Source organism: Azolla caroliniana, unplaced genomic scaffold (genome assembly GCF_043228905.1).
Source record: "Azolla caroliniana isolate FFs.n. ecotype wild unplaced genomic scaffold, voAzoCaro1.0.p SCAF_439, whole genome shotgun sequence".
NCBI lineage: Eukaryota > Viridiplantae > Streptophyta > Polypodiopsida > Salviniales > Salviniaceae > Azolla > Azolla caroliniana.
Genome location: NW_028230874.1, coordinates 1 through 19,672, shown reverse-complemented (window position 1 = coordinate 19,672; position 19,672 = coordinate 1). Strand labels below are relative to the sequence as shown.

General features: G+C 34.5%; 1 protein-coding gene across 1 annotated transcript; it reads left to right on the top strand.

The window, feature by feature from the left end:
- The first annotated feature begins 6,648 nt into the window (after window positions 1–6,648).
- On the top strand, window positions 6,649–19,505 carry LOC147848244 (uncharacterized). The gene is made up of 17 exons (XM_087338555.1): window positions 6,649–6,804; window positions 9,253–9,459; window positions 10,204–10,398; window positions 10,511–10,622; window positions 10,728–10,837; window positions 11,180–11,398; window positions 11,580–11,724; window positions 11,850–11,953; window positions 12,064–12,426; window positions 12,513–12,707; window positions 13,192–13,736; window positions 16,125–16,398; window positions 16,494–16,571; window positions 16,662–16,865; window positions 17,809–18,019; window positions 18,832–19,088; window positions 19,230–19,505. The coding sequence occupies exons 1-17, from the start codon at window positions 6,700–6,702 to the stop codon at window positions 19,503–19,505; spliced, it is 3,600 nt and encodes a 1,199-aa protein (XP_087194681.1). The 5' UTR covers window positions 6,649–6,699.
- The last annotated feature ends 167 nt before the right edge of the window (window positions 19,506–19,672 follow it).

Below are 19,672 nucleotides of genomic sequence, written 5' to 3'. Positions count from 1 at the left end.
GTGAACCCCAGGTTCGATGCTACTTAGGTTCAAGAAGTGGGTAATTTCAATGTTGAAAAGCCTCATTCATGCATTCACAAGAGAACCACTTAGTTTATTCCACAAGATAACGAGCATGTTCTCTCATGGAGAGCCTTGACGAAGGCTTCTTTCACATTGAACCTAGGCCTGGGAAGCGGGTAAGTAAAAAAGTTGAAGTGCTTGCTCACGCAATCACAAGAGATACACTTCATAGGTTCCACAAGAGAACGGTCATGGTTTATCATGTAGAGCCTTTATGGGGGATTTCTCTCACTAAATTGTCCCAAAATGAACCTGGGAACCTATTTCTAAAACTGGACCAAGCCAAACACGACAATTATAACATAAACAAAAGTTCATTCATGTTTGCATGTTATGTAAAAATCCCGACTTTTTAAAATGTATTGGGTGCATTCTTTTGCTTGTGACCCCAAATATTATGAAGTTCCCTCCCCCTCGTATTAACAAGGGAAAAGTACCAGGATACCCCTGGAAGTTCGTCTATTTACCAGGATGCCCCTAGAAGTTCCAAATTTACCAAACTACCCCTATGTCCAAAAAATTACACTTTATAAAGTAATGATACCATTTTATTTGAACTCATTATTATTGTCTATCTACATTAATTCTCTAGTTTATTGGCCTAATATGAGATAACAACATTTTATGGATTAAAGGGCAATATATTATCTTTTTTTCTCTCTAAATTATAAAGTAACGTACATAAACTCCAATCTTAGGTGTGATGAATGCTATGTTCTATAATTCTCAACTAGAATGTGAATGGTGACATCATATTGCATGATCAAATTCAGTTTATAAAGTTGAACAAGAGGTTAAATTTGCAAACTATATTCTTAGTTGGATGTGACATGAGGTTCACAAGTCACATATACACGTGACAAATTTAGGCCATTTACATAGAATAAAGTTCGCCTTTACACAAAAGTAGTCAATCTCCAACATGAGTTGATTGAAGCTAGGACAAGGAATAGAGATCAATTGGGAGAACCGATTGTTTCACTTAGTGGGATTAACAAAAGAAAATATATGGAGATAGTGCACTGTCACTTCTTTGCAAAAGGGAATCCGTAGTTGCATGCATTCTAGCATTTGTAGAATGCTTGTAAATATTCATTGAGTTGCACAACTCCACATTCAAACCTAATAATTGAACCCATTAACTATCCCCACGTTGATAACGTCTCTTGCTCAATAGGCATACATTGATATATGTTTTATTTTGTTTACCTATGTCTACGATCTGATTTTATAGCTAGACCCAATGTAATGGGAAAACATATAACCAAAAAGTTAGGTGTAATTGTTCAAATACTAGTTAAGAATATTAAATCTTGACACATAACTTTAAACAATAAAGGTCCAGACCATTACATGAGAATCCGAGTTTTATTTAATGAGAAAATCATTGAAATCTAAATGCTTTTATACATTGAGTAATTTTAATGGCACTTTACTTGAATTTATTACTGTTGTTGATTTACATTTGTTCTCTTGTTTATTGGTTTAATATCAAAGTGTCAAAATCTGATGAGTAAAAGGGTCACACAACATGCGATATTATCCCTTTTCCTTACATTTTAAAGTATTTGTTCATGCCTTAATATAAAATGTGATTTCACCTCCTCATCAATTTTAGTTAAATAATTGCTCAAATAGAATCTAAATGATGATATCAAATCACATGATCAATTTCAGTTTGTATAAGTTGAAGAATGGGTAAAAAAGGATGCTTTGACTTTATGATTAATTGGATGCGACTTGAGCTTCACATCTCAAACGTATTGATTGACATTTGATAAATAAGGCCATTTCTATAGAATATAGTTCACCAATCACAATGGTAAAGTATTTGTATATTGAAGGGCATCGCCTTAGATATGGGTAGCTTCTTACATTAAGTTAGGCCACAAGGCATTGTAAGTAGGCTCATCTTCTTTTACTTGATCGGAGGAAGACTCCCCCCGATGTGTGTATAAGTCTCCTTGTAGACTCTCTATGTAATAATCCTTCCTAACTAATGGGAAAGTAGCTTCATTTTGGAAAATAAAATAAAAAACATTGTCGTTTCATGAGTACCGGTTAACATTACTTACAATAGGTAGGTAGGTGTCATATGTTGCATGAAGTTCAACTTCTCGACTAGTATATTATAATTTATACCATTTAGATTTCTATGCACTTATAGCAAACCTTTATTTAGAGATTATTAGATAAGAGGATTTATGTTTTCATGCACTTGCTTCATCTCTTCGAGAAATTTATTTTACCTAGTACTAGTTGTCCATATACCCGACTGATTTACTACTATATGATTGGTTTATAGCTAGATTTTATTTTAGGGTTTACATTATAAGTTGGAAAATGTGGCCACCTTTTTTGAATTTTAGTAAGATATGACAATTGCATAATCTAGAGAACTTCAAAACATCATTACCTGTTATAATTTGTCTTTCATCTATTATTTACTTCACCTTTCATGCAAGGGAACAATCAAGGTTCCTCGTCAACTTTATATTGTGAAATGCACATAAAGAGAATCCCAACTAGTCTGCCTTGCTTCTTACTCTTTGCTCAATTTATAGTTGATACATAGGTACCTATTTGGGTTGCCTTGTCTACATCCGTGCTAAAAGGGTGGCACAAAGGAACTAATGGACACTACGGTATTTATTGTGGTGAACTTTACAATTAATTAATATTGAAGTGAGTATCAACAATGCACATCAAGATATTTATTAATATGATTATACTCGCCGAGGTTTCATGTATCCAATCACCAGTGGTTTTATCAAAACACTTGGATATCAATTAATATTTGAGAACATAATAGTTTAATCGACATATACGAATATATTGTAACGAAAAACAACACATAGTCTTATAATTGTGGCCTAGATGCTTTTATTCTTCATGAAAGTTCCTATTGAACTTGGTGTTTTATATGGGAAACTTCAATCCTATAAGATTGAAGTGAGGACGCATCAAGATAACTATCAATGCCATTATACTCTACATTGGGTGGGATCCCATGAAAGCTATGGTTTTATCAAAACACATACAATGACTTGGAGGTTAAGTAATATATGAGAGAACAATAGCTTAAAAGAAGTCTATAAATATATTTTAACAAAAAAAATGTTGCCACGTACTCCTATATCTGTGGACAATATGCTTTTATGCTTTGTAAAAGTTCCTATTGAATTTGCTGTTTTTTTAATAGCAAACTTCAAAATTATAAGATTGAAGTGCCAATACGCATCAAGACAATGATCGATGCCATTATACTCAATGGAATTTCATGGAGATGGTTTTATCAAAACACATATAATATGACTTGGAGATTAAGCATATTTTGACACAATACAAGCGTGGAAGACTTCAACAACAGTATTTTAATATAAAAACAACACTTGTAGCCTTATAGTTAATGTCCACCCAACCTTTTATCAAAGCCATTGTCTCCGCAACCTTGGCCTTTCATTTTTTATATATTTGGTTTACGATGCATTATCATGCCTTAACCTCCACAACTTTTAGTATTTTAATGTAAAATCTAAATATTTTCAATTTATTCTTGCCCACGCAATTTTTGGAGAAGATTTCTTGTATCGAAAGTTTTATTGACAAGCTAGACATTAGACAACTAATGAGGTAGCCATCGAAAAAAGATTGAATTTGTTTTTTTAACACACATGCCAATCATTCTATAAACTATGTCAAACGATTCATTAATTTTCCCTCTCATATCTTATTATAAAAGAAAAGTTCAAAAAAAGTTTCACAACAACGACTCCTCACTCAGCCCCAACATCTACACTATGTGGCAATAAACAATGCACTTTTACAATAACATTATACTTAAAGAGGTTATGGTTGCTATCTCTTACTTAATATTATTTGAAAACATTTCAAATTTGGTAATTCTCACAAATGCAGAAACGGCCACGTTACAAACCTAATATGGCACTACCATTTGTTGGAGCAAAGTAAATCAACAATTAGAATAACAATCCATACTTATTGATTGGAGGGATATGCACATCATTTTCCGCATGTTGGTATAATGCGCATATGTAACCTAATATCATTGTTATAGAATACTTAGCATACACTAGGCGTACAATATGTATGCTAAGTATTCTACCTTTTGTTTTAAATACTTAGAATATGTGTACGCTACTTTAAATACGTAAAATACGAGTAAAACACATTAAATACTTCTTAAAATTTAAAGGTTCTTTTTTTCAAAACCAATAATTTTTAATTTTTTTGAACTTTTTGAAATGTTAAATACGTGGAATACGTCAAATTGTTAGAATATGTAGAATATGTGAAAATGTGAAAAACGGTAGTTCTAAAATGTAGAATACATCTAGAATACTTTAGTGTATTCTAAAACATATTCTACGCGTAGAATACCCGTTCTTTAACAATTATGCCTAATATCAATTTCAAAGATAGGTGGCAAGCCTTTTTGTGTAGGATCCGAGGAAAATTACAATGTTCCACAAGTTGATATGACTAGTAGTGTACATATCCTTGATATGGTTTCGAGCATGTGTATGAAATGTTTGGAAAGGCTACTAATTTCTTAATAATAAATTGCGACTATTTTGTCATCCGTGAATATGAGACCATATACTACCATAGATTACAATATTTTAATGATGAGCAAAAGAATATGAGATCAAGGAGAATAATGGGTTAAGAATGCTTAACCGTGGAGACCACACATAAGCAAAGGACATGAGATAAACATAAAATGCCATTTGTGTCCCATACCACTGAATATTACCTTATGTTATATCGTGGTTATTGAATAATGAATCTAACAAAGAGAGCTTCTTCTCAACAATAGAGTCTTGACAACACCACGTATCATAGGTCCTTATGGGTTTGTTGTAGTTCTTAGGATAATCGGTTTGCCAGCTATCCTACCCTTAATCCATTAAAATTAGCTATAGAATTGGTCCATATGGGTTATGCCTATACAATGTACTAAAGAATAAAAGGACTTGACAAATAAAATCCAACTCGATAAAGAACATTATGGATCGGATGATTCATATGATTAAAGAACACAACCCAATACATGTGAATGCACAATAGGATTCAAATAAAATCCGGGTCGATAAAAGAGTAATATGAATAGGATGATGCACACGAGATAAAAAAGCAACACAATACACGTTCGTTCACAAATAGAACTCAAATAGCGTTCAGGTTAGTGAGGAGCAATATGGGTGTGACTGATCCATATGATAGATATTGAATTAAGTCACGCATTGCACAATAAAGAACAAATAATTTAACTTAAATAATAGAGAACAAATTGGACATGACAATTGACAATCAAAGATTTGAGACAAGAAAGCAACCCATTATGTGATAGAGCACAAGTAGGACTCAAATATAATATAAGTAAAAAGGAAAAAAGGATGGGACAATCCTCACGAGTCACGACCTAGAAAGAAAGCAACAAAATTATTACATGTAATAAAAGCACGATCTAATGATTCGAATAAAAATGCGGGGTTGACAAAGAGCAGTATGGATGCGACCGATGATACGTAGGAACTATTTGGGGATCGGATGATAAGGAATGATTTGGGAATTGGTTGGTAAAGAACAATATGGATCGGGCGGACGATAAGGAACGACTTGGATTCAATTTGGCCGATAAAGAGCAATATGGTATTTGGACGATAAGGAATGATTTGGGGATCGGGCGGTAAAGAGTGGTATGGATCGATTTGGAAAGAGCGGTATGGATTGGATGATAAGGAACGATTTGGGGATCGGACGATAAAGGAATGATTTGGGGATTGGACGGTAAAAGAGCGATTTTTGGATCGGTCGATAAAGAACGATTTTTGGATCGGGAAGAATAAGGCGGGAAGTGTCGTGAGAGTGCATCCTTATATGACCTCAGATTCATCGTAATGTTAAAGATCATTCATGAAATCATGTATGATGTAATGATCATTCATGAGAACATCATTGACTTATGTATGTATGTATGTATGTATGTATGTATGTATGTCCACATGGTCAAATGCACATACATAACACACACACACACATATACATATGTACATACATATATGTAAATATACACATACATATACATATACACATACACATACATATACATATACATATACATACGTATATATACGTATATATATATACGTGCATGCATGTATGCTATGTGAAGTGTGCAGATAATCCTGATGATGAAATGATGAAGTCCAGAACCATCAGAAACTTTTAATCCCAACCCTAATATTCTGGCTATTGTTGCTGTTATATTTTTTTATATTTTTCTTGTATGACAATATTATGAGCGCATTCATCGAGATTCGAAATGTACTAATCATCATTAACCAGTGATTTATTAGGAGCAATTGATAAGAACATCAGAAGATCTTGGTAATTAATATACTAATCGTCATTAACAAGGGATTATGTATCAGCAATTGATAAGAACCTCAGAAAATCTTGGTAATTAATATAATATATAAGAGGAGCTCATTCATCAAAATGTACTAATCATCATTAACAAGTGATTTATTTATCAGCAATTGATAAGAACATCAGAAAATCTGGGTAATTAGTATATATAAGAAGAACTCAGTACATAGATAGGAAGATATGGGTGGAGGTCCAAGTCCAGAGCTGGAGGCATCCATCTTGAGCTTTTTGACGTGGCATTGGCTCCATGATTTCATCGCTCTCGGCAACTCCAAAACGATCCAGGTCATTTACAGTAAATATCATCATTGCTACGCATGACCCTTGGTCCTAATCACATTATCATTAAATTTGCTAATGTGATTGTTATGGTCCATCTGCATCTGCATCATACTAGTTATGGATGATGCCATCATCATATCATCATCTTTGTCCTTACTATCAGCATTGCTTATGGTCATTCATCATCTGCATAGCTTATTTAGCTTATGGGCATCATCGTCATCATGAATCATGAAATGATTGCTTCATATTTGATCCATTTTTGTACATATGTATGTTGAAGTAAAGGTTAAATTATAAGGTATAATGATTTGGAGGGGGCAAAGTCGAAACTTGTTGGGAATCTGGTCATGTGTGATTTGTGTCATACAGTCTACAGGGGGCATTATACTTGTTATATGGCCTCATTGATCGATAAGTCCTCAATTCGTTCTAGGAGTAGATAGACATTCACATCTAAGACATTTTTTTCTGTGATTGTTGGCAAATCTGCAGACTTGTTATATGGCCTCATTGTTCGGTAAGTCCTCAATTCGTTCTAGGAGTAGATAGACATTCACATCTAAGAGGCGTATGTTTGACATTTTTTTTGTGAGTGTTGGCAAATCTGCAGAAGTGTTATATGGCCTCATTGTTCGATAAGTCCTCAATTCGTTCCCAGAGTAGATAGACATTCACATCTAAGAGGCGTATGTTTGACATCTTTTTTGTGACTGTTGGCAAATCTGCAGAAGATGCACTGCACTGTAATAAGAAATATGAAGAAAAGTGAGAGTTGGAGGAAAAATGGAACTAGGGAAAAAAAGAAAGAAGATGGTGTTTAGCACTCATGAGGATGCATAAGAGAGATACTTTGTTTCGAGATAGAGAAATATGTGGAACAGTGTATCTGTCACCATAATACTAATTTGTTTGACTATGTCTGGGTTAGCCTGGCATAATCACCCACTAAACCATTTCTTTTCTTCCGTGACTAAAGAACTTTTAAAAAGACAACGTTAGGGTTAGCAGAATCTTCATGAATGACACAAGGAACAAATATTCATGGCCTGGATCGGAATCCAAAAGACTGATAGAATCTAACGAAAATGGAGAGCAATCGATTTGCTACTGCTCCGATATGATTGTAATTGTAAATGTCACTCAATCAGAGTAATTTTTGACTCTCAATTATATTGGGAATCCATATGTATACTCTCCTTGTCTGATGGATTCCAATGTTTTACATAGGCATTGTCTATATCATTCTAGGTCAATATTTGATAGTAGAATTTAGATGCAACTTCTTTAAGTGATTGGCAAGATTTCATGGGATTCCAATTGATTGAAACGAGATGTTTGGGTTGCTATAGGCATCAATAGCTCTTCATATAAAACGCTTGATACTATATGTATATACTCAGTCTCCTTGTCTGTTGTATTCTAATGTTTCACATAGGCATTCTCTATATCATTCTGGGTCAACATTTGATAGTAGAATTGAGATACAACTTCTGTAAGTGATTGGAAAGATGTCATGGGATTCCAATTGATTGCAATGAGATTCTGGGTTGCTGTAGTCATCAGTATCACTTCATATCAAACACTTGATACTATATGTATATACTCTCCTTATCTGATAGATTCCAATGTTTTATATAGGCATTCTCTATATGTATATCCTTCTGGGTCAACAACATATATCGATATCTGTACATAGATGTACTCAAAAGTCACGCCGGACATTTACTGTTTTGTAGATGATAATGCAATTTCTAGTTAGGAATTGGGAAATTAAGTAGTTGTATGTTAGATTTAACCCTATGTCAAGCGAATAAATACTTGTTATGAAGGTAACTTCATGTGTTTTCTACACATACAATTAATTTTATGGAGGAGTTCAAGAGGTTTTATAATTGAGACCGTATTCAGCTTATGCCAAAACTCTCTAGACTTACATAATGAATTGCAAAAATTCCTATCCAATGTTGCTTCTAATGCTTTTAACAACAGGACAAGCCTGTCCTTTTGATACCTTTCAACTTATCTAACGTGAGACAAGGTGGATTCAATTTTGTTGTCATAGATGTTGTGGCATTCATTGCCAAGGCCTCAACATTTATACATTGTATCAATACTAGTTAGTATTTGTGACCCTTGTAAGGTATTTCTGCCTCTAGTCTTCTTGGCAAGAGGGTCAAAATATTTTTATGAGTCCTCTCTACATCGGTACTACAAATACTGACAAGTAGTCTAGATGGCACACACAGAAGTACATAGATATCTCACACAACATTGTGACAATGTCTCTCTCGTATCAAAGTTTTGGTCCTACATGACTCTCCAGCCATTCTTTGGGTGTAGATTTATGACTTTCTCTGCGTGGAGATGTCTGTTTCCTTATATTAGACTTGTGTGCGTGGTATGACCTAAGGTTGATCCAGAAATTTATGATGCTATTTAATGTTTCAGGCTGAAGACCTATACGACATGAACCCAAAGGAAACAACAGCTCACTGTGAACAACTTTGGAATAAGGCCATTGAAAAAGAGAGAAGAATATTGAATAACCCGGATGCCACTCCATCTATTTGGAAGCTCCTATGGCACTCCTTTGGAATTGAGTTTGCTAAAGTCTCAATTTGCAAGCCGATTTGGTTAGCTGCAGTAGTACTTCAGGTAAGTTATGGGTTGTACCATGGATAGTGTCCAAGCATGGAGAAAAATCATTGATGTCAAAATAATTACAAGTTTAAAGGTATTCATTTTGCTGACCTTTCTTGAGGAATATTTCATACCCAAGCCATATCATATCAGAATATCTCCTGAAATATCGTAACTTGATATATATGAATTATTAAAAATTTACTTGAGATTGGATAAAGAACTAACTTTTGTCCTGTGATAGAAAAATAATCAAAAACACCAGCATGGGTGTTGCTCATATGAAACTATAAAATGCTGAAATTATGATCGAGCACAGCTTATTTAACATTCTAGCAATGTACTTCAATCATTTTGAAGCATATGTTGGATGAAATCTATTTTGTGTAGGTGTGAATCAATTGTCAAATCCATTGAAATACATTATATTTGAAGACTGTGTTAACTTTGTTATCTTCCATCTTTTCTCGAGGTAAATAACAGAGTCTTATATTTGAAGTAACATATATATTTTCCATCTTTTTTTCAAATACATCTTTTCTTGAGGTATAGTAAGTGATGCTATATTGTTTCATTGGTTGCAAAATGATGTGCTGACTTACTATGTACATAACATTGAAATTTGGACATCTAAAGCAAGCCTCTCAGTGGAGTGGTAAGCTGTAATGCCTATTAATGGAGTGGCATGTTATATGTATAAGAGGAGACGTCATCTTTTTCCAACCCAAATATCAAACAGATTTCTTTTAAAATATTCAGGTTTACATATTGAGAGCGATGATAAACGTTATAACAGACCGACACAACTTTCAATTGTGGTGGGGAATACTACTTATTATTGGAATGTTCTTAACAATAATTGTTGCAAGCATAACACATCACTTATGCCTTGCATTGAGCATAAAAGTTGGTATGAAGATTCGTTCAACTGTGAGCGTGGCAGTTTTCAATTTGGTAGGTTAACGGATACTAACCTGGTTCTCCTTAAAAGTCTTCTGAAATAAACAGACCAAAATGATTTTTTTTTTGCCATATCTCTTGGATTTTCACTACTTTTATGTTGCAGATTTTAAGAACGAAATTTGTCTCTTTGATTGGAGCAAATAGTGGAGAGATGTTGAATCTGGTCACAAATGACACTCAAAAGCTGGTTGATGCTGCAACATACTTCCATTTTGGTATGATGATTTTACTTGGGAGATCTATATCTCTAGTGTGTTTCAGCGTAGATGTTTTAATATGTAATATATGAATCTCAATAAAATAACTTCATGATGTCGCAGCTTGGTTTAGTGTTATTGAACTTGTCACAGTCGGTATACTAGCTATAATAGAGGCTGGCATTTCTGCAATTCCTGGCGTAATTCTATCATTTTTAACCATACCAATGCAGGTGAGTCCATATCTCTTTCTTATTTATTAATTCTGTAGTATGAAAATATATTATGATGCTGCTCTAGAAAAAGAGGTCAGATATTTGTTTTTCATATGGAAGTAACTTGAGTTACTGACTACACAATTGGGATACTGTATGATAATATCTCCCAAGTACCAAGAAGATTGATTGTGTTATATGAAATGATGATCTTCCATCTCTGATTTTATCACCACTAAATATAGAAAACTGTAAATGTGCATTGATCCTGATGATGGACATGTAGAGCTGTAGTTTTCTATCTGCTATTATATATCAGAGGCGCAGAAATGCTACTAATGTATCCCTTTATTTGTGAAGATTTGGATGGCTAGAATGTCCGGGAAGTTACGGAGGAAGGCAGTTAAATATACTGATGAGCGTGTACATTTAACAAGTGAAATTTTGAATGGAATCAGAGTGATAAAATACAATGGCTGGGTTGCCCCCTTTCTACTTCGCATTGCTGATTTGCGAAAAGATGAGATCCATAAAATAAGGAAGTCTTCTTTTATACGATCAGCAACCTCTACTATAAGGGTATCGATAAATTGTCTAATCACGTACACATATCTGATTTGTCTCTTTGGCTCTCTCTTTCCCAAAATTCTTGAATGCAATGTTAGTGCTGTTAACAGATAATTCCTGTGTTTAGCTTTGTTATCACTGTTTATAGAGTAATGTTTGTTGCACTTTTTTTATACTGTCTGTCGTGACACAGGATTGCATTACCCCCTTGGCTTCTTTGCTGACTTTTGCAACATATTATGCAATTCATGATGGAAGCTTCATGCCAGCAAGTCGAGCATTCACAATTCTGGCATTATTTAGCATTCTTGTACGGACATTCTCAATAGCACCTTTAGGTAACTCTTACCAGACCATTTCTCCGTGAGAATAACAAATCTAAAGTAGTATTATTATTTCAAAAACATTTATCCATGATGAAGTACATGAAATGAAAAACTTATAATATTGTTAAGGTATACAGGTATTCAAGTCGGCAATGAGGCAGTTGTAGCAGTGAATCGTTTGCAGAAGCTACTTAGCTTGGATAGAGGAGACAATTCTATCATGGGAGAAGACAATGCATCAGTTGGCACCATATTCTCTAGTTCAATTACAATCTCATATCTATAATTGGTTTGGTTCATCTTCACCATGTTATGGTTTTGTTCATTAATGACACTACTTATTGGATGCAGATCATAGCGGAGGAATATCCAGATAAAGCCATCATGGTCAAAGATTGTTCATTTTCATGGGAGCTAAGAAAACCACAGAAACTTATAATCTCTGACAAATCTAGAGACATGAGCCAACGATCTGATGCAAGCAAAGGGAGTTTCCATAAAGTACATATAGACATTGAACTAGAAAATAAAGCAGAGAGAGATATTCAAGATTTTCAATCCACACAGATTCATGATACCCAAAACAAGTCAACAAAAGAATCAGTATTAGAGGATATCAAACTTTCAGTGGAGAAAGGTAAACTGATAGGAATATATGGTGCCGTTGGAAGTGGCAAAAGTTCGCTCTTGTTTGGGATTTTAGGTGAAATGCAGGTATTATGCATTTTGTTTTTAATTCTATCAGAAAATCTATTTGTTGGTTGATATCTGTGAATGAAGATTATTACTGCTCCTTACAGTGCTTAAAAGGACAAGTATTTGTTCAACGTGATGTGGCTTATGTGCCTCAGCAACCATGGATACTTAATGATACAGTTCGGAGAAATATAGTGTTTCAAAGTCCTTATGATCCCGAACGTTACCAGAGAACTGTTGCTGCTTGTGCTTTAGAAACTGATATCTTGCAATTTGCCGGTGGTCATGATGCCGAAATTGTATGTCTTCTCAATGATTGTTTTATTACCTCTGAATACTTCAATGATGATGATGCTCAAACCACTCATTCTCTGATTATGTAAATACTTAGATTTTCCCAAATGGAGATATCTATGCCTACATTCCATGGAAATTTAGCATCTCTACAACTCCCCCTATCACATGATGATAATTCTAAACACATGATTATCCTTGATCAAGGATTAAAGAATGTTGTAATACTCTCTCTTTTGACCCAAAAAATCTAGTCACAAATCTGGTATTAAAATTATGCATTTCCTAGTTCTATAATAAGCTTTCTTGTGCTCTAAATAATTATCACTGCTGATATAATCTCTCATAGGTAACATTACGTATTTATCTGCTACCTTTCCCTTGCTAGATAATAATCTGCTACAACGAAAAACAGTTCTATGGATCATTGTTGCTTAGTATGGTCTTAATGCATCTGAATAATGTTATAACGACCCTCTTTTCTATCAGGGTGAAAGAGGAATTAATCTAAGTGGAGGCCAGAAGGCACGTGTAAGTCTTGCACGAGCTTGCTACAGTTCAGCCCCTGTTGTTCTGTTGGATGATCCTTTTGCAGCTGTTGATGTGCCTACAGCAAAACATTTAATTGATAATGTTCTGAATGGAATACTGAAAGAGAAAACAGTAATTTTAGTGACACATAATAAGACAGCACTTTCTGTTTGTCATCACATCTATTCAATGGAAAATGGCCACTTGCTAGATGTAACTTGTGTTGAGGAAGACTCATTTGAATCGATTGATCCAAAAAAGAGTGAAAATATCATAAGTTCATCCGCACATGATTTTCAAAATGATGAGTATGATTCTATCATGGATGTTGATGAAATGATCATGAAAGAGGAGGCTCTTCCCGAGAGAGAAGAAAAGTTGCAATCGCAAAACATCAAATCACATATTTTTGATATCAAGAACAGGGCTACAGTGATGGAAAATAAAGTTGAAGGATCTGTGCATGCATCAACATGGATAGCTTATGGACGAGCATCTGGGGGGTATAATCTTGTCCCTTTTAGTTTTCTTTTTCATTTATTATATTGTTTTTCAAGGTTTACGCTATTTTTTAGGAGCTTTGATTATCATATCATTTATGTAGTAACATTGTTACAGCATTAGCAGTTGTAATCTTGATCATGTCCCATAGGTCTTGATTTATACAAACCCTGTTACTCTGCTTGAGTAACTCATAACTCATAACAGTAGAGAGAAAGAAACCAAACCAAGTGATGAATAGTTATTTTCTAAATGAAACCATTCATAAGCTGTAGTATGAAACGAACAGTTCACCATTGCAGATGCAGAGCCAAGTAGAAAATTCTATTATGAACTTTATTTAAAAGAATCAAAGGTTCTAATTAACAGTTGGTTCAAGGAGAGAACCAAAGAGAGTTATTACATTAGCAACACAGAGAATGTGGGTAGAGTAAGTATGAGTGTGGGATGGTCACATTCCTTATGGGCAAAGAGGTTGAGCTGTAATTTTTTATTTACCAAAACAGGGATGTATATTATCTGATTGTAGTGCCAAATTATCGGAGATTGTTGTGTATCAATGAAATGATCATCTGCCTGGAGTTCTTCCCATCTCTAGCCTTACGCATATTAATAATGTCCATCCATTTGCCTACTGTGAACAATGCATGACCTCATCCTCATATCATTCAGTACAAATTTAGATGCATTTTTTCATATAACCTTCCATGTATTTTTCGAAAACCTTCAGAAAACTCAAAATAGCAGCAGAAAAATTCCAAAAGAAAAAACTGGAAATATCTAAAGAATTTTTTTCCCAGGCTTTCAAAGAAATGAACAAATTTGTGAGGGAAAACAGCCTGTTCTTAATCCTATAAATGGCAGAAACGTTTGATAGTTTCCAGACAGGCTGAACTGATGTTTTCATGCTATAAGATACTTTACATGTGTTCTGTTTGTTTTCCATTTATTTATTTATTTGCATCAATTTTCTTCCCATTACCTGTTTTCTAGTTTAGCAGGCCATGTCTTGACATTTGAATCTCTTCATATACAATTTGCATTTATAATGATAATCTCATGGATATGGAATCTAGACCTGTTCCTTGAAGACCCTATAGATTTTATTTTATTTTCCATAAAAAACTATCCTCCATTGGCATTAAAATTAAAGTGGACAATATACAAGATAATCCAATATTACAACGAATATTGTATAGCCATGTCGAATGACTGTAGTCAAATCTTTCTAGGTAAAGATAAATAAACTTTCTAGCCAATCTTATTCATGTTCGGCATATCCAAGAAAAATGTTTCATCCAGCAGTCCCATTCTTTCAAATCTCAGCATGCATCTCACATTCCTTCATAATCTCCTTGCATTGTCAGTGTCTTTGCACTTGCAATACATGTCTATAAGAACATTGCTCACAAAGACATTCAAGTCATAACCACTTGCAACTGTATGGTTGTCATGTCTATCATCTGATTTGCAATAGTGATGTCTGCTAACAAACCATTTTTATAATAAGGTTATGTAATTGCTTAGCACAAGCCAGATTTCCTTCTTTTTTGCATCTCTTTATAAGAAAAAATACCGATTCCTTTGGAATAGTTTTTCCTTCAGTAAACAATTCCTAAAAATCTTGAAATTCCTTGTTGATTGATCCATCTTCATGCACCTCACTGAAAGCCCCGGCCCCCAACAGTGCCAAAATAGTGATCCTTCTCTTGCACCTGATAATGCTTGTATTTGAAGGTATATCATTGTCAACCAAGCATGTTAATTTGACTCTAATATATAAGGGCAATGCTTTTGTGGATCTCCGATTCTTGCAAGAATAAAGTATTATCAGCTAGTGTCCCATCTGATGCCCAGAGCAATGAAGAAGTTTGTGGGGATAACAAAGACCTTATCACAATTGTTAAATTCAGTATAGCGAGTGGGCAGTGCATTCCAAGAGATTACCAATCCATCTGGAACATGGTCAAAAAACCTACTTGAGCAGTTTCAAGTAATCCAAACTTTGCATACATATCAATGAGCATTATAATTACTGATTACAAGATCATGTTTCAAACCCTGTTTGCAGATACTGTTGTGCACTTATTGTCCTCTTTCTACTGCTTGAAGACCCTATAGATTGGTGTTTCATATAATATATTAACATGTTCCCAAGTGTTTCACATGTTTAGTGTATAATATAAAAAACTAAGTGTACTCTGGAACAAGATGTTTGCAAAAGTATGCAATTCTTACATTATGATTGGGGTGGGGGATACAGTTTTTTTCCTTCTGGATAGACCAAGACCTGTTTTTCTAGGAAATTGATGATTTCTATGTCCTTAACAATTGAAGCTATTTATCATTCTAAGTTGCATAACCATTACTAACCCTTTTTTTTTATGCAGACTTGTCTTTTTCTCTCTGGTCTTGATTTCGTTTATGATTGCTCAATCTGTGCGAATCATGGTAGTTTACTGGTTGAGTGTGTGGACAGAAAGAAAATACCATTTATCTGAGGATCTTTACTTGATAGCATATGCAAGCTTTGCAATTGGAGCAACCATATTATCTATTTCCAAGGCCCTTCTATTTACTTATGCAACGATGATTGCAGCTATAAAAATGCATAATCAGATGGCAGAACGAGTGCTTCGTGCACCACAACTTTTTTTCGATCAAGTAAACAATTAATTCCCCATCATTTTTTCAAACTCATATCAATATCAGTAAATTATAGGATGAAAGTGTACACACTCATACAGTTCAACATGCAGAATGTGACAGGTAGAATTTTGAATCGCTTCAGCAAGGACCAATCTTTAGTTGATGAGGTATTACCCATCACGGCCCAGGTAAGGACTGGTTTGTTTTCCAGTTGTTATTTGTTGTTAATGGGGAAAGCATTAAAAGAGAAATTTATATCTTCTGTTGCCAAATTGCAGCAAATGCTTGAGTATTACATATTGAGCCTTGGAAGCCTATTGATGATTGGAGTGCTCATTCCATGGTTTTTATTAACGTTTCCTCCCTTTATCCTTTTCTTCATGTATGTTCAACGAAGATACGTAGTCATCTCCCGTGAACTTAAGAGACTTGAAGCAATTTCAAGGTCACCTGTGTATGCCCACTTTTCCCAGACACTCCAGGTAACACAGTCTACAATAAAGATTCTGCTTTCTGTATGTTGCCCAACAGTCCTTTTAAAATAGAGGCGATGAAAATAAGCTCTAATCAGCAGGTGATATTTGTAATGCTTCATTCACCAGACCTCTTTCTTTAAACATAATTTATTTGATCATAGATGGATTGAAAGTTAAACATGCCAACTGTGCAGCGTGACTTATCTCCTGATTGTAATTAAATTTTTTTGACATATATGGATTGCAAAAGTAGAATTTACAAACACTATTTTGTCATATCTTATGGAAGATGAATATTCATGACTGATTGAAAGATCACTTCTAAATATTTGAGCAACCATATTATCTATAAAATAACATCACCTATAGGATTAGAGGGCAAGGCCAATGTATGACCAAATAAGCACCGTATATCTATGGGAGTCAGTGATCTAGAGATGCTGATTTACATCAGAAATGCTGCTTGGAAAAAGTTGAATTTGAGGTTCCTTGTTAACACATAAGTATCGTGTTTGCTATTTCCTACATGGTAATGATAGTAAGTGGATATGGATTATACATATCAAGATCAGATTAATCCGGCTACTTTAATGGAGTACATCTTGTATAAATAGCTACTTCAAAGTATGCAGGATATTTATACAAGGCTTACTCCAAGTTATGAGTAATTAAAGTTTCATTGTTTATTTCTATTATAAACAAGACTTTGAAGTAGATATTTATACTTCAAAGTATAATAGAAATAAACAATGAAACTTCAATTACTCATAACTTGGATGTTTACCTTGTAAGGGGCTTCCATGCAGATGCATGTATTTACACAATGCAGGATATTATAGAAAAACAGTATAATAACAGTTTGTGTTGAGCTGAGCAAGCTATACACTTGTATATACTGTAATATTCATCTATTATGTTTCTTATCTTAATGGGTGAATGCTTATGGCAGGGTGTTGTTTCTGTGCGAGCTTACGGCGCACAATCTGAGATGCATGAGAAATTTATATCGTTAATAGATGCAAATCATCGACCATTTGTTATGTTTTTCCATGTAGCACGTTGGTTGGGAATACAACTCGACTTTGCCACTACTTTATGTGTCATGTTAGCATCAATTCTTGTGCTTGTTCTTAGGCACTCAATCTCTCCGGGGCTAGCAGGTACAACGTTACAACCTTTTGCTAAATACAGATAAGCAACAGTGACATAACTTATTTATTGAACATTGCTGTTTTCCCTACAATATTTTTGTGAACGAATTCTATTAGTCCTAAAATTGCACGAGTCTTAAAGTACCATTCAATAAAGAAGAAAAATAGGACAATTTAGATTCCTTTTTTACCAGGGGCATAGAAAATTTTCTATCATAAAAATGGCTACATATGGTAGCTCTAACATACAGATCAAGCTGAAAAATACTATCATCATCTCTCAAAGGATTGTGGCCTACATAGATGATTCTCAGATACACTAGATCCACGATTAGAAATAGTGTTGAAGTTTGTGCTGACATGTATTTGTACTCCACCGAACAAGCCAGGAGATTTGTGCCACCGAGGGAGTGATAACTTGGTTCACAAAACACGGCTTCGTTGAGATGTGACTAGAAGCATGTATTTCCAAATGATAAGTGGATTTTTTTTACTTACTTTGAAGATCATAACATTATTTGAATGGAGATTATTTACACTTCAAGTGGCACACATGGTAGTTGGAGTATAAATACCTAGTTTTCTCCCAACTAAGGATATTGATGTTTTTCTTCAGGGTGTACATAAAAGGTTAAGACCCTACCTACCTGAAAAAGATATGTGAACTAAGACATCCTTATAATGTTATACCTCTGTTAAATTTTTATTATACTATCACACGTGATTAGGAAGATAAAAAGAAGGGTATTCCGCATAATTTGTTATCCACTGAATTTATTAGGCTTCTTATTCTTATTGAGTGTTTATGTTTTCGTGTGAAGGTGTTGTATTAATTCAAAGCTTGCAAGTGACCAACTTCATGCAGTTTGCGGTTCGGCAAGCAGCAGAAACAGAAAACTATTTGACAAGCGTAGAAAGAATTGAAGAGTACGCTACTCTTGCATCTGAAGCAGATCCGACAACCCAACCGGGAATTATTGATAAAAATTGGCCATCACAAGGAGAAATTGAGTTCAAAGAGTATTCCATGACCTATAGAGTGGAATTGCCACCAGTTTTAAATGGAATCTCATTCAAGGTAAAGCAGAAAAATAGAGACGGATTAGAAAAGACAATAGAAATGCATTAAAGAAAAGAAATGAGAAAAAACAATTAGATCAATCCTTCCTATGGGGGTATATAGAAACCTTACTTTATCCTTCATGGGCTTTTTGACTAGGTCCATGCAGGAGAGAAAGTAGGGATTTTAGGGCGGACGGGTGCTGGCAAGTCAAGCTTGGTTGCAGCTCTTTTCCGCATTGTAGAAAATGAGAACTGCTCTGGGGATATATTCATTGACAACATAAACATAAAGAATGTTGGCCTTGATGATTTACGCCAACGACTTTCAATAATTCCTCAGGTTAGTCACTACACCAAAATGCTAAGTATCATATGGGTATGCTCATGTAATGTTGGGTCTCATATAATTGTTGTTATGGGCATGACCATATAATATCCCGTGGCAAGATTGTACCCTACTATTCTATACACGTGGAGAAAGTGTGAGGGTTAAACGAGAGTATAAAGAAGGGAAGGATTACTTTTAATCCTTGGGATTGAGACAACCCATTAAGGCCAAATGTGAACTTGCTTGGGGGACTTAGGTCTGGCTATAAATAT